This window comes from Salarias fasciatus, chromosome 6 (genome assembly GCF_902148845.1).
Source record: "Salarias fasciatus chromosome 6, fSalaFa1.1, whole genome shotgun sequence".
In the NCBI taxonomy this organism is placed as follows: domain Eukaryota; kingdom Metazoa; phylum Chordata; class Actinopteri; order Blenniiformes; family Blenniidae; genus Salarias; species Salarias fasciatus.
In genome coordinates, this window is record NC_043750.1 from 22,410,229 (window position 1) to 22,433,051 (window position 22,823).

The following is a 22,823-nucleotide window of genomic DNA, read 5'->3' on the forward strand; positions in this document are numbered from 1 at the left end:
GAGGCGAATGACGGCGCGGTCATTTTCCACAAACTTCTGCGGCACGTGCTTCCATTCGAGGCTCATTTCAGGCCCAGCAGGATGCCTCCTGTCAGGACTCATGGCCGGCAGGATCAGGGGGAAAGGCCATTACAAGAGGAAAGAGGGGGATGGACGGCATCAGCAATATTAATCAATGCCTGTAGTCTCCGTTTTTCTTTGCAATTTACATCTCTCCTCACGCAACCTAGTCAGCAAATCACTGAACTCTCCAGGAAAAGAAAGTGTTAAGTTTTAATGAGGACTCACGGCTATACTGGATTGCAAAATGTAGACTCTGGTAAATGTCTAAAATCAATTAGCATTTTTGTTTTGGAAGCAATTTAAATAAAAGAGACGCATAACAGTCATTAGCAACACCCGAAAGCACAACAATGCTCACAAAGATCTGCCCTACATTATTTTTTTTCAATATTGTAAGTCTATTTTCATTGTTAACTTTAATCTCCAACATGAGAAAATCTACTTCTCTTTGAAATATAAAACATTTGCAAAAAATTAAGAGCTTAGGTGGAGAGAGAGAAAACAACATGCAGTAGAGTCTTCAGTGAGACTAAATCCTGACTCACTGCAGTCAGACGTTCATTTTCCTTGACCTAAAGGTTTGCATGATAAAAATAAGGAATTCAGGAAATCCTGGTCTTGGATTGACTTGATGTTGGAACTTGAATCTTGAAACACTGTAACCTTATGCATAAATTTAGAAATTCCCTACAAAATATCAGGTTTTATTTTATATTTCGCATTGAAACTTCTTCTGCTCCAGTCAGCGAAGCTAAATAATGTAAATAACATCTATAGAAAGACAATCATTGGTAAAATATAAGTAAAAATGTGAAAAACACCAGCATGTTTTATAAATGGCTTCAGTCGATCCTGTAAAAGTGAAAGTTATTGGAGGACAGTTTATGGGTTCGGTGGCGGCGGCTGTGACGGGAGAACCCCAGCATACTTTCTGTGATCTACTCTTGAACGCTGCTCTGGCCGGGGGCTCCTCACAAATCTTCAGCCCAACACCAATGATCACACAGGGGCCTCTAAAAGGGAAAGGAGCTTTACGCAAGAAAATAAATACAATTTCCAAGCGGGTCCTTTAAAACCCTGTATGCCCGGGCTAATGAAAACCATTGATTATTTGATTTATCTGCACCAAACAATCGGTCTCGAAAGGCTCGATGACGAGTGGAGAGCGGCTGCTGCTCACATTTTTAAATCTGTAGGGCGCATTTTATTTCAGTGCACAGAAGAGAGTGAGAGCACGGAGAGCTACAAAACAAGAAAATGCTTAATTATGGAGTGAGGAGTCAAGAGGAGAAAGGGAAGAGAAAAGAAAAAAAGGATAAATGCTGCATATTCAGAGGCATGAACTGGAACGCTGGTGCACGCCTGCAGAATGAAGGCTGCAGAGACACAAGGGACGCCGGCCTGCGCGCGGCCAGATTTCTCACCGGTGACAAAGACGGCGCTCTGTGTTTGCATGTGATAGTCTCTGAACGCAAATGGCACACTTCATCATCCTGCCCGCAACGGTATTCATCTATGAAAATAATTATCAAGGTCGTGCGTGGCGTGCGGCTCCAGATCTGGATGCGCTCGTCTCTCATCTCGAGGAGGGGGGGGTGGGGAGGTGGGGATCTGTCCGATTCGCACAATACGCATTAATCCATCAGGAGGGGGAACCATTGGCTGGAGTAATTAGTCACGGCACGGCTGGATGGGTGGGTGGTTGCAGAGGGGGCACCTCTTGCCAGTCATATTCATCCAGCGGGCGACACTGGAAGTCCTAATGACGAGGCGCTGGGAGAGGTGAAAGATACCTCGTCATCAATCCCCGGCCCGAGTGCCGCCGTAACAAGAATGGAGATGTACTGCGCTACGTGTCCCCCCCCCCATACCACACACCGAGTGTGTTTCCACAAAGATAATAAATTATTCAGGGCTCATCCATCCTCCCAGGGCATCCTCGGCAGAATTTACGGAAGCACCATTTTTCAAAATAACAACAATTAAAATAACAAAAGGGCCGGCGTTGTGCTGCGGCTCACGCCAACCACTTGTGTAATTAGTAATTAGTTTGGCCATAAAAGGCGTCTGGAAGGACGGCTTGTTAAGCCTGGAGTGACTGTCGTCGGGAGATGAAAGTGCTGGAAGCCGGAGGCAGCGGCTGCGTGTGTGTCTTCTAAAGTCTGAGCAACACTCAGATACACATCAGTGCTTCCACGCCCTCCGCGAGGCTCTGTGTTTATGTGTGTCAAAGAGGAAATGTTAAGCCATTCCAACCTTTTCTAATGCAGACCACATTGGCTACCGATGAAACAAGAGTCCGGGAGAGTTTTATGTGAGGTAGTAAATAGTAATCACCTTTTTTCTTCCATTTTCTTTTCTTTTTTTTTTTTTTGAAACGTCTTTTGGATGCTCTTCAGAAGTCCCAGCTGTAAATTTAAAGGAGTTTACCAACACACGAGACAAATGTTTTTCCTTTTATGTGGCCCTCGTGTTACTTCGAACCCTCAATCGTTTTACAAAACAGTTACGCCGTCAATTAAATAAACTCAATACAAACCGTCAACACTTCTGCAAAGATATATTTGATGGGAGATTTCAATTGCTCTACTAAATTCTCAGTTTACATCAAAACAGAGCTGCCGTCCAAGTAGATCTGGCTTGGTGAGGTGACAGAAAACAAATGGTTTGATTGTGGGGATTGTTCAGTCTGGAACCTGGTTTGGGATTAACGAAATGCTGATTTGGAAATGCGTAGGTTTAGAAAAGTGAAGGGCAAAGAAAGCTACACAAACCATTCATTTGATAATAAACAAGCATGAAGTATCGTTATACATCGCTTTTTGTTTGATATTTAGATTTTGAGCGTCTTTGTTTGTTCATTTCAAGGGAAAATGAGATGAGCAACATGCAGTGAATGGACAGGAAGTGAACTGCTGCAGTATATGAATCTGAAAAAAAAATCAAACAATCACGATTCCAAAGGTTTTCATTTTATCAGGAATCATTTTGCTTGTTATTATTCATCTTGCCATTTCTTTTGTTGTTTGCACAGTTAGATTGTCCAGGTTAAAATATTGACACGGTTCCTGTGACATAAAATGTACAGTTCATTTTTCTGCTTTTGTTTTCACTTTCTTGCCCCAGAATGTTTGTCATAGCTTTTGTGAATTCCTGTTAAGCGTTGTGATACTTTCCCATGCACCCTTAGGGACTCGATGAGGTTTAATCTCATTTTAAGTAAAAACACTAATGTGGCATTAAAAACAATGTAATGCAAACAACTCCAAGCCCACGTCACCTACTTAATCATCATATATCACTGTAATTACTGGGTCAAAGCAGTTGTGTATGAGGCCCAAAATTTGATTATTATTGCCGTAAAACAGGCAGTTTAAACATGTTAATAGATTCTCTGTGCAGGTCCTGAAAGTTTGATAGCAGTCGTATTTCAATGGGACTATTGTCCATTTGCTGACAAGGACAAATGATGACCATCCATCAAGATCTGCTGGCACAGGATTGTCCAGAGACCGACGCTCTATAGTGTTCTCACAATGTTAAAAGCCAGCCTCCCCCCCCAATTTCATCTTTATTTTTTGAAACAACAGAATGTGACTAAGAAAGTAAGAATTTTATTTCACATTTCTTTTTCATTATTCATTTTTATTCAGTATTTTTGGCAAAGCAGTAAAGGAAAATATAATTCTGCATGTTTACATTCGCAGCTCCGGATGGTATGTAAATACTCACATGACCTTTATCATAGCAAGCAGGACATGCGAAGCGGATATGTTTTCATATATCACTACAAGCGGCTGCACTTTGGCACAAACAGTCATTTATAAGCTTTCTGCTAAATTAATTTGGGTACAGTCAATGAGACCTGCATATGCACGGGAGATTTCCCCCCCTTGCTTATTTTATATTAATGCCACTTCCTATTGGCAGGACTCAAATTGCTCAAACATTGCTGGCCTCCCCAAGATCATTTTGCTTTGATTTGCATAAGCCATGTGTTTAGAAGAAACGGGAGAGCTAGATTGAGGGTTTGTCATGTCGACGACTGGATGCTGGCGCACTGGCTCTTTGACAAACGGGTAGCGGCGAGCGCGTCGATGGGATCTCCAGACTCAAATTAAAATGAAACAGGACCAAACACCTTCCCACTGAAATCGTTTGGCATGATTAAGTCGTGCCGGAGTGATTTTCTACATGTGCATTAATGCCTATCCTCCCCACTGCGATGAGGTGTACAGGAGACCATCTATATGTGTGTATGTTAATTTGCTGCAGCTAATGTTGTTTACAAGATTTAGCAGAGGTGAGGTTCGGGTCACAGACGTGGCAACATTTCTATCATATCACATGCAATTTGACCCATCGTTGCTATTAATCACAGAATCAAGTCACTTATTTATTTATTTTTTCTAATAGAACTCTGGCGTTGCATTAGATTCAACAACCGATCGTTTATGAGGTCAAAGAGAAAAACAAGTGAACTGAGGAATCCACAGGAACCAAGAAAAAGCCCTTGTTTGCACACATCCTTTGGTTTTATCACTCTCATGGTAACTCACTGAATCTGCCGTCGGCACACACTCTTATTACCCCGCCAATGTTTGCACCTTCCACTCCTCCCAATTAACTCCAATCCATCCAAGAGCTTTCAAAAAGTGCTCTAGAATAAAAAAAAAGAAAAAAGGAGAAAAAAAACATAGCGAGACGCTGCATCTTTGCAACACCACCAGCGTGCGAAGATCAAAGAGGTCCCACGGGTGGACGGCGAGGGGCTGCAGACTTCCCACAACGCCGTGCAGTCGCATGAAATAATGCAAATCAAGGTCTAATTACCACCAGCTTAGTGCAAGGCTTCCAATTAGCAGCAATTACACTCAGTGTAAATTTACTAACAAAAGCCTGACAATTAGACACTAATTACACCAGATTTCATGGGAGGTAAAAACCAAAACGTGCTAAACACTGACCAAAAAGAACTTAAATAAATAGGCTGTAAATAAATTAGAAAAAAACAAAACAAAACATATTTTTGTTCTCCAATATCAGACTGGTTTCCCTTACTGCTCTGTGACGTATCGGTTCCATACTAAATTGTGTAGAAAGGCTTCCAGCGCGATACTAACTGAAGTGGAGCCATCTGTATTTTTGATGAAGAGTCACATTTTTCCTCTGATTTTGACAACATGCATTTAAGACCATTTATCACCACTGCTGCAATGTAATGAGGGCATCCACTGGACTCCAGTTGCATAATTCTGCCATTACTGCCCCCATTGTAATAATCTTCTGACCTCTAGCTTTCAGAGCTGATCTTGAATGGTTTGACAAATCTGAACACATACCCACGCTTCAAGCACACCCCAAAAGAAAAACAGCGGGGAGAAGCTCAAGGTCAGTCGAGATTGCGAGTCTAAAAGACGGCTTTCTCAGTCTGAAGGTTCCCATTTATAACACAAACACGGGGCCCATGGTTTAAGTTTAAAATGCCAAAACGCCAAAATCAACTAAGGAGAGCGGCAATAAAACAAAAAAATATCTAAAACCTACGGAAAACTAAAAAAACAAACAAAAAAAAACCATTTAATTTTTATTAAAAAATATTTTATATTTTACGCTAAGAGGCTCGCAATAAACAAATCATACTTTGCCTCTTTATCATTACAACGCAGTTTAATACTGAAACTCTGGTGTGTGTGTGTGTGTGTGTGTGTGTGCGCGCGCTTCACAGAATCGCAAGGCTCTACAATCTCATCACAGCCTGCCTGCTATTCATGAGCACCTCCTCCCCTCTCTCCATCATAGGGCCCATTACAGTACTGTGTGTGTGTGTGTGTGTGTGTGTGTGTGTGTGTGTGTGTGTGTGTGTGTGTGTGTGTGTGTGTGTGTGTGTGTGTGTGTGTGTGTGTGTGTGTGTGTGTGTGTGTGTGTGTGTGCGCGCGCGCACATGGAGAAGATTACAACCAGTAAGTCTAATTATATAGGGTACGTACTTCTTTTTTAAAGGAATATCTGCCCAAATTGAGATTTTTTTTTTTTTCTATATGTACAAAGTTTAATTCATTTTGTAGTATTTATCTGTTCTAACAATTCATGGATCGTTGCCCTGCACAGGTGTGCCCCTGATTTAGAGAATTACTCCCATTTTTTTGTGGCATTTTTTTTTCCTTTTTCTTCTTTTTTTTTTTTTTTTTTTAAATTAGAGCTCAGTAACTTCTGAGTCGTACGGAATAAATGACCTCCAGAAAGAAAATAAGCAGTAATTTGTTCTATTTGTATATTATCAGAACCCGTTTCTTCCTCTGGTTGGATTGCTGAACTTGAACTCAGACTCAAACAGGAGACGATGAGCTAAAGATCTGCAACTTGAAGCAAGATGCTCAGTTTTCACACTGCTGAGCTCTCTGCTTCAGAAACCCTGGTGCTTTATGTGTCCTTCTCTTGCTTTGGTTGCTCACGAATGTTCTGGCTTCTTCAGATAAAAGTGTGTTTTTTTTTTTTGGCAAATGTTGAAAGTAGCAAAATAAATGACCTGCTGGTCCCATGGTGTAATTACAGTGGCTGGAAGCATACCAATCTATCAAGAGCAAGGAGGGGGGGCGGCTGACACGCTGCGAAAGGGGTTAGTCAAAGGAGATAGTCTCTGACTAACTACTGGCCCCGGACAATCGATACTCCGCAGATATTGCATCCAGGAAGAAAGGAAGGAGGGGAGAAAAAAAAACCCTAAAAACTTCCCAAATGGCTTTTCATTCAGATATTGATCAGTCCCCCTTTTATCGCGACCTTGCTCCACCAAGGCCATATACTTTCTTAAGGGTATATGAAACTCATAAATCTGAGAGTTGCTACAGAGAGCTGTCTGGCTGTGAGCAGCGAGGCACGGAGGCTCCATGCTGTAATTGGTCTTTCTGGGGTGAGGCTCCTCTTTCATTCTTCATAACTAGCATTCTATTACATTTCAGAGCTGCGAGAAGAAGGACGGACAACGCCAGCAGAGGAAAATCAAACTACAGGATTTAAAGAATTGAGTAAGAAAAAAAGGGTCAAGTTAAAAACCTTTCGTACCTTAACACACTGATATGCCATAACATTATGACCAAGATGTGATTATATTACATCTTTACAACAAATTATAACATTCTTCTATACAGAAAATGTATTATTATTAAGCATATAGGCGAAGAAGCAACTTTTAATTTCTGAAGAGATTTAAATAAGCTTGCAGAGTACAACAGGCAGAACAGGGGTTGTCAACAGTCTGTTGGGTCCTTTGAATGACCACAAAAGGGGGTCAGGTGTCTTGTGGTGTCTTTCCCAGAAGGCAATGCTGTTGGTGATGTATTTGGAGACCCTCACCACCGGCTGCAGCTCCCTCCTGCTCTTTACGGTACAGCTGGACCCGTTTCAGCAGTAGCTTCACTGACCAATCAAAATAATCAACAAGGGACAGAAGAGGGACCTACACAAGATTAGGCAGGTGGTCATAATGTTATGGTCCATCAGTCCATGGCTACTGTATCCAAGAAAATGGAGGCAACAACTGAACGTATGTATTAAAAAAAAAGAATGTTCAGAGGTCAGAGGTGCTTGTTTTTCCACAAAAGCCTTCCTTTTTGTTGTCGTTTTAAGTGATTCACTGACTGTAATTCTTCAGTTTCTGTCGACCCTGCAACACTTAACCATTCTAACATATGGACATCATCAGCTGTTAATATGTTTCACCATGACACGTTGTTGCTATTCCTTACAGACCCAGCCACTGTACTGTATATACAGTGGAGGTAAATGTTATCATTAAGGCTATATTCTAATTCATGTCCATGAGCCAGACAGCATGGTAGGGCCCTCGTGGCACGTTATTTTATGTAACTGATGGAACGCACGTCTGTCAAGCTTGAAGAGTTTCCCCAGAGACTTGAAGGACATCCTTTTTGTCCCGAGTCGCAACTTTTTTTTTTTTTTTTCCCCCTGTCCCAGACACATGTCACGGCGCGTGATTAATAAAGCGGAGGGTTTTCACGTTAAACCCGTTTAAGGACTTGGGTTGCTGGAGATGTCTGCGTGATAACAGAGGCTCTCGTTTACAGAGGTGAACGTAAATGAAGGCAGGCCTCGTGCTGCTTTCGGTGGACTCTGTTTATGGGATACGTTTATGAATGCATCAAGGCAGATGGATGATCACAGCCGGAGCCCCTGCTAATTGGTTCTGAAGTAGCGGAGACGTGGGCTAAAGGAAACAACTGTCTCTGCCTCGGATGAGACGGAAGCTGCAGCTGCCAGCGCTCAGTACATCGGGTCATGTTTGTGTTTAGATGAAAAGTATTTATTTATAAGCAAACTAAAAAGCTATTAAGGTCAAAATTATCAGTTCGGGCCGAAAAGACAATGTATTTTTTCAATGTCACATTAAGTAAACTTATTTTGGAAGATGATATATTCTATACAAATACACAACATCGAAGCAGCACACAATCGTAAAATGTGATTTACAAACTTTGTAAAACTTGAGTGATAGTATTTATTTCAACAACCGGCCCAGGAAACAAAGACGACCTGATGGAGTGATCAGTCAGTCTTTGCAGACGTTTACGTCCATTGAGAATGACACACTTAACATTTTTACACACAAATGTGAACGATCACTCACTGATATCACTCAGTTCGTATCGCCACTGGAAGGAAAGGATGTCTCAGGAAAAATGTCCCTGCCTTGTCTTGGTCTCCATTTCCACTCTTGATCCTCCAGTGACAAATATTTCTCCCCCTATCTCCCGCCCCCTTCTCCGTCTTCCTGCCCCTCTCGTGTCGTGCATTTCCGAGCGTCAGTGTATTCTAAACTGTTATGTTCTTGTTTCCTATGGTTATAATCTTCATTGACGTGCCAGAGTCCCATTTCCTTTTTCAGCTCTGCATCTATGGTACCCGAGCATCCGTAATGTGCAGCGTGACCATAAAACACACGTGTGAGGCTGCGCAGACACTGTCCAGACCTTGGCTTTAGCACATGCATTACATTCAGTATTATGTATCATAATTGTGATTTAAGTCTGGAATGAAAGCATACAAGTGGAGATTAATCTGGCTGCCGCGGCTTCTCATGCAGTCGTTTATCTAAAAAACTAAAAATACAGTGTGAACATGAATGTCTCCACTGTTGTAAGCACAACTCTGAGCAGAACTGATTCTGTTGGACGGTGATGCAATAAACAAGAAAAGGTGGTTCAACAAGAGAAGAAAAACGAACCTACTGACTGATGGGACAAGTCGCTATGTTGCAGGTCGGGCGTTCTGAAACGCAATGTCATATGAGCCATAAACAGCACCTAAAAGTCCAATCCAGCCAATGGGATGGCATCGCAAAGTGTAAAGATTTCTTTAAAAAAAAAAAAAAAAGAAGAAGAAGTTTTTACATGAAAATAATCAATCTTCCTATTTAAGACACAGAAGTGAACAGCAGATGACAACAGTGTTGGAAGCCAAGATATCGGCTATGTAGCACTGAAAGCTCGATACTTACTGCTGGTAGAATGGCTTAAGCATCAACACCAGGAGGCGGAGTTTGGGGAAATATTTGCACTGAAAATTGAACAAACAGTTGTAGGATGCAATGTATTCTTTTTCAGAATTTACCATGAAAGATTTTATTACAAGGCTGTCAGCAAAATATTTCATGAGTCAAACTAGGATTTAGTTGTACATGGCCCATTAACTGAAAACACACCTGTTTTAGCTGGAGGACAGAGGGCTCTTGCTTAATTCTAATGTTAAACCAACAATGTCCTCAATTAAACTGATAACAGTTTCTTCAGGAAAAAGATTTGCATCAGTGTTTTTATTTGAACTAAATTATCTGATAAATCAAATTATGAGACTCATTGAACCCATTTAATCAGCTGCGACTTTGAGGCTGAGATTCTCACTAAATGACACCAATGATGATCAGTCTGATCTAGTGTGAAAAACTGGAATATCAAACTTGAAAAAAACAAAGGAACGGGATGATTTGTGGGCCTTTTTTTAAATTGTGAGTGCTGCTTATTTTTGTTCAAAAACAAACTTCATACTTTGGGCTTTAGGATTTTTTTTTTTTTTTTTAACTACACTTTCACAAGACACTGACATGAAATTTTTCATGAGCTGCAGTACATGCTGTGAATTTGGGATTGGAGTCAAGTCTAATCTAATAAAATAAGACTATCATTATTTGAAGAACATGAACATAAGCATTCAAAAAAAAATTAAGAAAATTAGAAAAAGGAAAGAAGTATTTATCATACATTGATTAAAACGGCTTGCTTTGTCCATAGAATCATATCATAGAAAGGAAAATGTAATAAAACCTGGAAGTAAAAAGCTCAGTGGAGCAAAAAACCTTTGTAATATTTATGTCTGCTGTATCATTAGCTAAAAAGAAGGAATAAAATAAATAAACGTTAGCTGAGAGTAACCCTGACCGTTCTCTGCTCTGCTTCTTCCCCTTCAACAGTGCAGTGGAGAAATGACGTAGCACAGGAGAAAATAGTAATGCTAATATCAATAGTTTGTCCATTACAGGTCAGCTAACTGTCCAGTGGAACAGTTACAAAGCTGTTGGTTTTCGATCTCACAGGGCCGATCAATACGGGGGCATACTGTTTCAATTTTGCTGGCATTGATTTTCTCTATAACACTCCAACCCTAAAGCATTCGTCTTTCTGAAGGAAGGAAGATTTGATTTACTGAAGAAAAATTGGAGTGCACATCACAAAGATTTTTTGCCGGGCGGGAGTGTGACATGCCAAAAGATGGATGTCCCTTGGCTGGGAAGCCTCTAGCCTAAGGGCGTCCATTAGAGCAGCGGTGCTGCAGAAAATGAGCTGCTTATACGAGGAAGGAGGAGCAGAGAGAGAGGAGCTGGTGCTCGAGGTGTGTGTGTGTGCGTCTGTGTGTGTTTTGAGGCACTAGCTGCAGGTCAGAATTGTTGGAGTAAACTAGAAATATAAAGGAAGCTGATGCAGATTGGTTCATGTTTGCATTTGCCTCAAAGAGGCTTCATCAATAGACTGTCAACAACAGTTCTGATGAATTAAAAAAAAAAAAATATGTGCATCACACTCCCACTGCTTTCTGCTGCAGCCACCTTCCTCTTCCTTTCACAGCTTCCTGCATCCAGAGCGAATTTCCATGGTACATTAGTCAGCCTATTAGAATGCAATAAAGAGAAGGTATGAGAGGGAAAGGAGAGCGGAGCAGTGGCCGTCCCCCGAGACTGCGAGTTGGCGTTCTCCATCATCTGCCCCCATCTCCCCTCCCTGTCTGTCGACTTTGTCGAGGTGTCATGTACATGAAAGATGATTCCTGACCCAAATAAACACCAGACCAGGCTGGATGCTCAGTGGACCCCTGCTCCAGAAAAGTCATGGGGGGGGGGGGGGGTGAAGATGTGGATACATGAAGAGAAAAAAAAACTGATATGTGTCACTTATTTCATCTGTGGCCGACTTGCTAGCCATCCATTTACTTTATCCTGTCTTACAAAGACAGCAGGCTGCCATGTTGTACACCTGAGTCTCAAGGTGCTCAGACAAAAATGCATGGATGAACAGGTAGCCGCCCCGTCTGGCCGGCTGTGGATCCGTCTACGTCTTGACACTGGATGACAGGCAAGGGCGCAGAAATGATAGGCACGGCTGTTGTCTGGAAAAGGGAATCCTCCTCGGACACTCTGTGATACAACCGAAATAGATAGTGAAACAAGCGAGAGCAAAAGGACAAGGAGCGCGGGGGAGAAAGAGGAAAAGGAATTGTATGCTGTGAAAAGTGAGAGAGGGCCACAGACAGACGGGAAGACGAAGCGAGAGAATGGAAACGGGGAAAATCACCTAACACCTCTTTCCTCCAGAGGCCAGGGCCGCCGTAAGCTGGATATTAAGACACAAATTGCATTCAGGCGGGTCACACTGTGTCAGAAGATATTAGATGCCTGCCGTGAGGAAACAACAATTCCCATCAGGTTGTGAGAAAATAATATTTTCATTTTCAGACTCTTTATTGAATGGAAACTTTGGGGAATACGCTTTTATGGCATGTGAGCGGCCGGGCTTGGGTTTTTACACCAAAGCAACAAAAGGACATAATCATAGCTTCATATTGTCTTTGTGTTCCCAGATTTCATTTTCACAGCTGGAGAAAGGTTGTTTTCTTTTCTTTTTTTTCCTCCTGCTGTGCACAGTTTCTTTCACTTTTACATTTACAGGCAGGCTGTAGTGTGTGTTCATCACGTGTGATAAAATAAGAACATTCTGCTACATAATGGCTGCACACAGGTGTGCCAGGTTTTTTTTTTTTAATCCATTTGCTTTAATCCAGTCCATCTCTTCCTTTTACTTGCTCCTCGTCGGTCTAGAGCACCAGATGTTTCCCCGTCGCCTGCACAACACGGTCTCTGGTGCGAAACTGCACCACCTGACCTTCACAGTAATTGACCAAAAATATTGATGTAATGGCACAGGACTGATTGTGATTTATTAAAAGAGCGCTGCACTCCAAGGCCCAGTGCCAATGGCTCCCTGCGCCCATCGGCAGCCATTAGGAAAACCATCAATAGCGCAACGGCATAAAGGACCGGTAATGGGGGAGTTTTCGAGCCAGAGCTCGTAGAACACAATATCCATAGTAAATGGCGTAGCCTTGTGTGAGTACACATGGAGACTAACACAGAGAAAGTGATGGAAGGAGGCGAGGGAGGGAGGGAGGGAGGGAGACTGGATTAAGGAAAGAACAATATGACAAATATTGCTTCACATCCTGATATGAGAGAGAAACAAATAGGAAAGGAAAACAAAGGCAGCCAGCGAGAGACTCCTGATCCAACAGCAAACTAACCCTCGCCAGACGAGTCTCTGGAGAGTTGCTTCAGCCTAACAAGCGTGAGCCAGCAGCCGTCTCTGCAGCTCACCATTACACAGTACCTGCACAAACAGCCATCATTAGGGAATAGCCGCATTGGATTCTGCAGCCTATTTGGCGAAACAAACACGGAGGATAAGGTTCCCTCTCTTCTTAATGGGAGCGGAGCTGTTCGAACGGCTTTCATCTCTCTCCCAGGTCAATGCATCATTCAACCCACGGCTGACATTTTCACCTTTGCAAATGTAATTTAATGAAATTCATGAGTATTGGGAGGACGAGAAAGATAATGATGAGATTAAAACCATTACAGTGGTTTGAATTATTTTCTTGGCTGAGGAGATTACTCAACGGGAACGCGATTCATTAATAAAAACAGGGGTGTGATTGTGGTTATCACAGCATTCGCCTCACTTAACAGTCACTTCATATTTCTCTAAACTAAAGTAAGCAATGTGTTCTGCAGATACAAAACAATTCTCTAATTGCTTATTTACAATAGTAAAGTTTGCAAATACTTTGATGATGAAAAATATTTGATGTATTATGTATGTGCGAGGCAAACCTCTACATTACCTATAATTACAAAAACCTTAAAATGATCTTATAATCACATCAAGGATAAGAAGTACCTGATATGAAAGCGGATTTGTTGTACCTGATGGACGAGTTTCCCCAGGCTCCGTGTTTGTCGGTCAGGATGTTGACGATCTTCTGGATGAGCTGCGTGGCCGTCACGTGGTCGCGGTACTTGGCTGCTCGGATTAAGTGGTCGCACATTTTCTCCTCCTCTCGCTTGTCTGCTGCATACTGGGCACAGGTCGACTGGAAACAGAGGAGATTAAAAAAAAAAACCAACACATTAGATGTGAATACCTTAATCGTCATCAGTAAATCCAAGTTCCACATTGCGTTTGTATGAGTGAAACACAGAGAAATATGTTGAGAGGCATGAACGATACAGAGACTAGCATGGTGTTTTTCCACATAAAGAAACTCTCGTCTGACTAGAACCAAATGAAAAGCATAGGGTCATTTGTGTCCTCGTGTCATGTTGATTAATAACACTGGACATGTATTTTCTAAGGCCCTGCGGCACACCAAATCACACGATACCTAGAAAGCACGGGGAGGACATTTTTCTCTGTCTGAATTTGTTATCAGAATGGACCTTTGAACTCTGCAGACGACGGAGAAACTAAAACACCTCCTGAAAATATAATTCGAAACAGTGTTTTGATTTCCAGTCGACACTTCAGAACCAATTTGTATCGCAGACTTTTGTTGCCCTTGTGGTCTGAAGAGTTTCCAAGATATATTCTTACTGGAGATGAGCATCGGGGAAAAGAAACATGTTTTTTTTTTAATACTTTTCTAGCACAGAGGCTTGCAATGAGGCTTGTATAGTTTTCTCTGTGTGATCTGAGAGCAGCTGCAGTATTAAAACTATACCGTCACTTTCCCCATCAAACAATCATCAAACTAACCTCTACATTCAAACTGCAAATATTAAGCCAAAAGCTTTGCTGGACAAACACAACATACTTTCTCAAAGTTCCCACTAAAGTGCTTTATAATGGGCCCTCCTCTTCAATTTGAACAACAACATTTCATATCTGACAGAAAATCCATAGATATAAATCAGATTACAGAGGCTTTTCTTCAGGCTGCTTGGCCTTAATTATCAATCTACGTCTCTTTATGTGACATTAAAGTGGGCCTTGACCTTCGAGTATGATGACCCGCAAAAGGAAACTGCGGGGAGGATGACTGAAGGATTGCTCGGTGATTATTTCAAATTTCCAGTGAAACAGAACACACGGCAGAGCAGAGCGAAGCGGAGGCAACGCCGTGCCGTATGTGTGCGTTTCACGTCCATTAATCTTAATCAGCAGAGGTGAAGCCGTGCACGAGTGAAAAACAGAGGCTGGCCAAAAGACCAAAGGAAGTCGCTTGAAGGATGAGGTTCAAAAATGAAAAGAAGAAAAAAAAAATTTTATGCTGTGTTTAACTCTATTTCAAGCATATATTTGATAAGTTCCACATTCGTTGCTGTTTTCAAACCGACTATGGTTGGTTTTAGCCCTTGATGCATTGTTTAGTTTACACTTTCCCTCACTGATGCTCCTGATTGATGCAATTAGTCTGAAAAAATGAATAGAAATTTGAAAATAGAAAAAAAATTTAAATAAAACATGACATCTGTTCAACTATGTGTGTGGATTATACACAAACATTGAACATGCAATGCGATGCATTATGCAATTATGCAAAAGAATTCTGGATGCTAAAAGAAAAAACATGTAAAACTCTGGAAACTGAATGATAAATTCTACCAAAACCCAGCTAATTTTGAAGCACTCAATATAGGATTATACTCTACAGGCTTAATGTCAAACAAAAAACAACTGAAACATGAATGAAAAACACTAATAAATCCTACAGCTTTATGCAGAGTTGCACAAACATTTCCCTCTTTACATGCTCGTGTGAATTTAAAAAGATAGCATAGAGCAAGCCTGTAAAAAGTCTATTTCCATCAGCCCGTGTCGCAGACATGTAAAGTCTGCAGGACTAATCAACAGTGCTGGGTTCAAACTCATAACCATAAACAAACACTTCATCACCTGCGTGTTGAGTCTGCCCAAACACCCAAACCCTCCATGCTGTAATGGGCTTTTCTTACGTCCAACGCCAGAGTCGGCTGCAGGAGAAAAGGCCAAATTCACAGACTCACCCCTAAAATAACAACCAGGGAAGCCGAACATGTAAGTAGCGCCATTAAAACCTCGGTCTCGCTTGTAAGTGGAAAAGACAAGTCACTGTTAATTCCAGGGGTCGTGCAGCTGATGTGAAGTCAGAGAACGTGTCGGGATATTATGAAGGACTTATTATGCTATGCTAATATATTGGTTATATATATATTGCTTATAGCTAAATCTCCCTGTAGGCACCATCCTTCATCCACTCAAAAGGAAAAAGAAACTGCAGTGGTTCATTTTGGTCGTTTTTTTTCTTACAAACTTAATCCAACGCTTTTGAGAAATTCTTAGGAAACATTAAAAGAAACATTTTCTGTTTCTCTTTCAATTAGTAACTTGCCCCGTTTGGTGCGACTGACGTAAAGGTATTCATAGAAAACTGGATAAACACTTATTTTCAAGCGTTAACGCACCAAGCATTGGAAAGCAGGCTGGTTCTGCCTGGCTCCCGCCCAGACAGCCACCAGGGCACAACTCGCTGGCAGCGAGACCGTTATGACTTGCGACATTGTAATCATGGGCAGCACCTTCCATTACATGGCCTGGCTGACAGGGTCGTGCGGCGTGGACGCCGGCTCCGCCGAGGGAGACAGCTTGGTGAAGACGAAATGATAATGGCTGGCATTAATCGAGTCAATTACACTGAGTCGTGTCTCACACAATTCATCCGCCGTTCAAATAAATAACTACGGATGTGTGCTGGAGTTCAGGGAGGAAATGGGTCGCAGGAGAAGTGACTGGAGGGTGGAAAGAACGGTAATCATCTCTGAAAACACATAATGGCGGAGAATGGCGGAGACAAAGCGCGAAAACGCCGGCGTTTCAATAACAACCAAACCCCTATTTTACACTAATGTATTCAACACTGAACTATCTTCTGTTATCGTATCTCACTTTCGCCGTGCTGATTCCACAAACAAGGATGGGAAATGAGGAGAGCAGTTCACCCTGGTGGTGTTGTACCAGTGTCGGCTTTATCTAAATGTTGTAGTTGTTGTCAGATGATGCCTTGGGCGCCCCCCTTCAGACCCACTGTGGGTTGAGAGGGTTAACCAGTATAATAGGCCGGAGGATGGAGGCTCATTACACGATATCAGCCCTATGTTTATCAATTAGAGTGACAGAGAAAGGCCTGGCGGTGTTGCTGTGCCGCGGCGAGCCTTCAACATGCTGTCTGACAAAAAAACCGGGGTCTCCGGGTTCTGTCGGAGAACGGGAGGAAGAAACAAAACCAGCAGAGATGTTATTAAAGCACTTGATTTGCAATCTCTTGACATTGGTGGCACATCAGGGATCCGCGCTCTCCAAGGCTGGGCTATCGCTCTATGAGAATCTCCAATTTCTCACATCCGTCGACAAGCACTCCCAGAGGGTTTCATTTACAAACGGGCAGAGGAACTGTCCAGAGGAAGGCGAGACATCAAGGCTTGTCCTTGTCTACTATCAGAGAATGCAAATGTACTACAAATAAATTCCTCCTGGAACACAATGGAGGTCTGCGGAGACAAGAGGACGAAATGAGAAAGGAGGATGGGGGTCGCCAAACAAAAGTGGATCCTGAACCAGTCCACCAATTGGTTTCAGAGAGATTCTCTTGCACTTGATCTCTTGGCCTCGAGTTTTCAAACTGCAACATAAAATATCACCAGGGGAATTCAGACAATGGGCAAGGGAAGCAACGGGTGAAAGGGACAGGAGGGGGAGAAAAATGAGGGCTTAAAAGTACAATGGCGAACAAAAGTCACCAAATGACAATGGCTGACAGCCACTTCAATTCTGAAATGATGCCCCTGTCATGCCGTGCTCCCCAAGTATTGATTTTTTTTTTTTTTTTTTCCCTCCCCTCTCGGAGCACCGGAGAAAAAAAAATAATCTAATCCAGTTGAAACAGATCCTTGCTGCTGGCATCAGCCCGCTGCGAGTGGCCATCAAGGTTAACGCAGGCGCAACACTTATCAAAGTATCTCTCCCTGCCTCCTCTTCCTCCCCCAGCTCCTCCCCTCGCACCGTCTGCGGCTGATCTTTAATGGACTGGTCACCGTGCTCGGCTGGCAGCCCCTTCATCTTCTCCACCCGGAAACCTCTCGTCTCGGCAGAGCCGCGCCTTCCTTTGCGTTGCTGCCATCTTTTGTGCAGAAATGAGTCCAGCTCCGCTTCAAGGTCATGCCACGTGAAAAATCGTAACGGGCAAAAACGTCATCCGGAGAAGACAAATAGTCAAATGAAGATCGGACATGACCAGCTTTAAAAAAAAAAAAAAAAAAAAAAAAAAGCCCTCTCAGGTGGCTGTGATAGAGGAGCTGCCTTCAGTCAGGACTTCAAAGTAACCTTTGTCTGGCAGGAACACACACTGCCACTCCCATAACACACAACACTCACCTTATTTCATCTACGCTGTCCGATTTGCTGCTGTAAATTCGCTAATGTAACTTTAGCGAGATAAAATGGGAGTGCCAACAGATAGTAGTGTTTAACAGTCATGTAAGTTTCATTCATCCATAAGATGTTAACTGGTGACTCCAAATTCCAAATAGGCTTCGATTTGAGAGTGTGTTCGTGACTCTGTCTCTCTGATTACACTGTGACGGACGGACGACCTGTCCAGGGTGTGTAGCGTGTCTTCCCTCATGATTACCTGAGCTCCATGCAACACTGAGTTGAAGATGGATGAACAGGATTAGTGTAGGGTTTTCTCATCCGGGAAGTTTTTCATTCAAAGCTCATTTATTCCTGTAGAGCACACTGTACTTATCATAAAAAATAATACTTTTATCCAGCACAGCAGTGCAGACTCGCCTTCAGCTGGCGAAACGAACAAAGACACATACACACACAGGGGAAAAAAAAAAAAAATCAAGAGAACAGTCTTCCAGTGACTAAAGCGACTGCGTCAAGAGTGAAACAAAGGGAAGTGTGGAGTAAAGTCATATTTCGGGGTTAGCTGGTCACACATAATGATGGGAGCTTGCGGAGGAGGTACCTGGGGACTTCATTATGTTGACAAGACAGCAGGACTGAGAGTACTGTTCTCCAGCCATCCTCTGTACCTCCTTCTCTATCTCCTGGTGCTTTGAGTGAATCACTACATAGCGCTGCAGTGGAAAATACAAGCTTCCACCAAAAGAAGACAGAAACCAGTGGTAAAACATGCCAACTTGTTTCAGTTTTTGACAATGAAGTCATAATATTGACTATGAGAACTTTGCTGTCCAGCCTTGAGAGGGTTTGTGTCCAACTTGGAAGTGAAATTTCTCTCTTTTTATTTTTTTTTCTTAAAAACGTACCTCTATTCTCAAGGCGACAGAAAACGAGCATAAAAATAGATTTTTTTTTTTTTTTTTTGGTCTTTCTTGCGTTCTCCTGACAAAGGATTTGCCCGTAATGAGATGCTCGGGCATCCAGCCCTGCTGACACACTACATTACAGTTGCGACAACTACATGACAGCAAGCTACAGTTGGTGGCAGCTATCAGTTTGAGTGTTTGGAGTGATGTGGTGTAAATAGCCTTTGGGAGTTGCGGTTCTCATTCTCTCCACAGTGTGTTTCGGTAACCTTTGTTCCCGTGGTGGTTCATGTTTACCAAAAGGAATACTGCACTCTGGTATTTACATTAAGTGAAGTTAATTTAATTCTAAAAAGACAAAAAAAATTACTTTTTTTAATTAATCTTTGAGCGATTGGGAATCACCGGCTGAGATCAAGTTGTTAAATTATCCCTCTGTTCCAGTTAGACAGCAATATTGGTAGAAATGGGATTTCAAAGAAGAGCACACGATGATCAATACTTCTGTAAATGTACCAGTTGGCTAGATTTGAGCCACATCCCAAGATGTTTGGAAACCCATAAACTGGTGATGTGGGAAGTGCGATGGTCCGTCCCTTTAGGATCTCTCTCTTGTATTTTCTATTTCCTTGTTCAATCCTGTTTTCACTGTTCCGTCCTGTGAAGCTTGATTGATATGTCAAAATGAACAGTGTGAGATATGAATGCCTCTGACGATAAGAAAAAAAACAACAACTCCACAGTAAAGGATTATTAATGCAGGAACAAGCTCACTGAATTACGCAAAAAATAAGGGAAACCTCAGTTGTATATGTGTTAGGCAGAAATTGTAATAAAATACTGAGTAAGGGCTTTATTTGTGCTTATTAATGTAATAATGACCATTATTTAAGGAACCACAGAAGGTTATTTCAAGACACCTGTTTGGCTTTCGAGCAAAGCTTCATATTTTCATTCTGATGTCTTACATGACCAGTCTGATTTATTATAGTGTCATAAGTATTAAAAACCTTGATACCACTATGTTTTCCTCATTCTCAGAGGTTTCTCTGTATTTACATGCAGATTGTCTTAAAATTTCCTGAAATAAAAACTCCTTAATTGTAAAATAACACAACAAAAAAATACATCTCCATAGAAAAAAATCAAGACTCTCAGTGATGCTCTGCGCTGTCTGAGGGTTTGTGATGCTGGAGCTTCTGGAGATGAGTGCTATATATAATAGAACATAATGAGTATCAGCTCAATGTTAATGTCATTAACGTGGGGAGAGGCACCAGATCGTTTTACAAGCTCAGCAGAGGAAAGACAATGACGCCAGGCAGTAATTAGCTGCTATCGTCTGGCTTTCGCAGGATCTCTCAAACAGTCAATTCAATTACTCCCTATAGCAGTGGTGGGTGAATCACAGGGCTGCATTTAAAAAAAAAAAAAAAAGAGGAAGACTGAGGTGAAAGCAAAGCTGAGAAAGAATAGAAATGAGTCGGGTCTCGCTCACTCTTCCCTATCTGAACCTTCTTATCTGCCCTTGTGCCCCTGATCCCACCACATTTCATCCCTAATGAACAGCCCCATAAAAAGAGGGAGTTCGATTTCTTCTCCCTTCCTTTCTATCTCTCGCAGTCGCTCTCCTCCGTGGTCCGGTGAAAGATATCAGAGTCTATCATTTGCTGTGCTGGGTAGCAGCATCCGATCTGCAGATCTCCTTCACATTAAGGATCCTATTAGATAGAGAACCCTAAAAGGTAATTGGATTTCCCCCTAGTTATCTTCATCTCTGTTTCACCCTACGCCCACTGTAATAACTTACTCTCGGGGCAAAGATAACTCAATTCTGTCCCACAGAGGAACCACAGAAAGTGTGAGTGAGAAAGACGGAGAGAGGGGAAAGCATATGTTATGTCTCTGGGGCAAACGGGCATCTAAATCAAAAGGGTCCTCTATCACTGCTTTCACAAGGATATGAAATCTGACAAGGAGCAAACATAAATTTGTTTTAATGTATTGAATTATGCTCATTTCGGACGCCTGGCTGGAGATTTGTTGCTGCCGCCGTTGAGCTGAAACAAGACTTCTCACATGTGGCGCGATGCAGTGACTGAGATGCAAGTTTTTAAAGTTGATGACGGAAACCCCTTCACGTGCAGTGCAGCACACGAACGTCTAAAAGTGAGACACTGTGGAGGCCAGGCCGGAGGTTTATTCCTCACAAAACTGTAACAACACTGCAGAGGAACAAAACCTTTAAAAAAAACTGAGACAGAGCTGAAAATTATTTCAAAAGCATCCACCCCCACCCTCCGGGGGGATGTTTCATTGGCCTGTTATTTTTATTGTGCGCTGCAAAATGAAACCGTTGGCTCCAGCAGGCTCAAGCAGAGCTGGTATGGAGGCAAAAATCAATACAGCAATATCAGAGCAAGACTTATCAGGGGCTCACTTCTTCTCAGAGGTCACTGAGGAGCAACTGCATTTAAGTGGGGAATTCAATTGTGAAACATAGTTTGGGACAAGCTGAGGTTGATATCTGATTAAGGATGGCTGGGGGGATTGTGGAGGTAGGTAAAGGTACAAATCAAAACCCAAAAATACAACAAAATGGAAAAATATACCTTACCAGCATTTTTTTTCCCCTGCGATCAAGTGAGTATTAGTTCATATATCTTGTATGTTCGGTAACAACAGCTGATTGTACTCCTAATGTCCAGAAGACCTTCAAAAACAGAGCCCAGTCTGTGCAGACCACACTTAAGCAATGCTCCTTCCATTTGGTACCTCTGCCTGGTGATCTGCTATTGAGTTATGCAGTTCAACTGCTTTAACTTTGTTTTGAGAGAGAACCATTTATGTCTTTCAATAACAGTAGTTTTTGTGTGTGGATGTGTTTTTTAATCCTCTTTAATGCCTTGAACCTGTAAGCTCATTGTGACGTGATATGGAATAATGCTTTGTCTTCAAGTTCTCAGGAACACAGTGCAAAGGACGCCCTGTTTTATCTGAAGTCACTTGGTCTCAGGAGCGTTCCCCTGAGAACCAACATGGGTTTTAGAAACAGAATCTCAGAAACAACAGCTGCTATTCTCTTGAGAAGATCTGACTATATGAATTGGCATTGCCAGAAGTTAGGCCCGAGCTGGGTTGGATTATCCTCGGAGCAGCAGCCTCGCTCTCCATCAGCTGATCTGTGTGTGTTTCCTCTGCAATCCTCAATAAATCCTCCTTGTGCAGCGTCAACACCTTGACTCCTCATCTTTGGCTCTGAATCACCAAAAATTCCACCACATTCAAAATGCTTTACAACCTCACTTGGCCATGCAAGGTGTTTGTCAGACATCAGGGATCGGTTTGGGTTCAGTGTTTTCCCCACTAACACTATAACAGGGACATAACAGTGGCTGCAGAAAGCAGAGTGGAAAGAGAAGTCGGCAGAACAAACCAAACAACCAAACAGATGATGATAAACCCGTCAACACCCAGCAGACTGTTACATGTGTCATTCACATCCAAGCCTGTAACCAACCATCTGCTCGACTGAATTCTATCACTTCAGCTTTTTATACAAAAACTCAACTTGTTTTAGAGAAAGAAAATGTCCAATGAAAAGGCATAAAATATTAAGTGGATGAAAATCAAACCTAATAAATATGATCAGATTTCTGTAGATCGGACAAGCTGAATATATGAGAAAAACAAAAATCATTCAGTTATATTAGGAAGGCCTGAGACCAAGTGTCTTTTATCCGCAGAGTCAAACAATTGTGCTCTCGGTTAAACGTGACTGACTCATGCCTGGGAGTTTGAGCGATGCAAACGGGATAAGGAGACG

The 22,823-nt window shown here is 42.2% G+C and overlaps 1 protein-coding gene across 7 annotated transcripts in view; it reads right to left on the reverse strand.

Annotated features, from left to right (window-relative positions):
• lrba (LPS-responsive vesicle trafficking, beach and anchor containing) overlaps positions 1 to 22,823 on the reverse strand; it is a 184,463-nt gene that overhangs the window by 78,824 nt on the left and 82,816 nt on the right. For all 7 annotated transcript variants that reach the window (XM_030094715.1, XM_030094717.1, XM_030094718.1 and 4 more), the window contains exon 36: positions 13,610 to 13,776. In XM_030094715.1, coding sequence (XP_029950575.1) covers positions 13,610 to 13,776 — 167 coding nt within the window. The remainder of the gene's footprint in view (positions 1 to 13,609; positions 13,777 to 22,823) is intronic.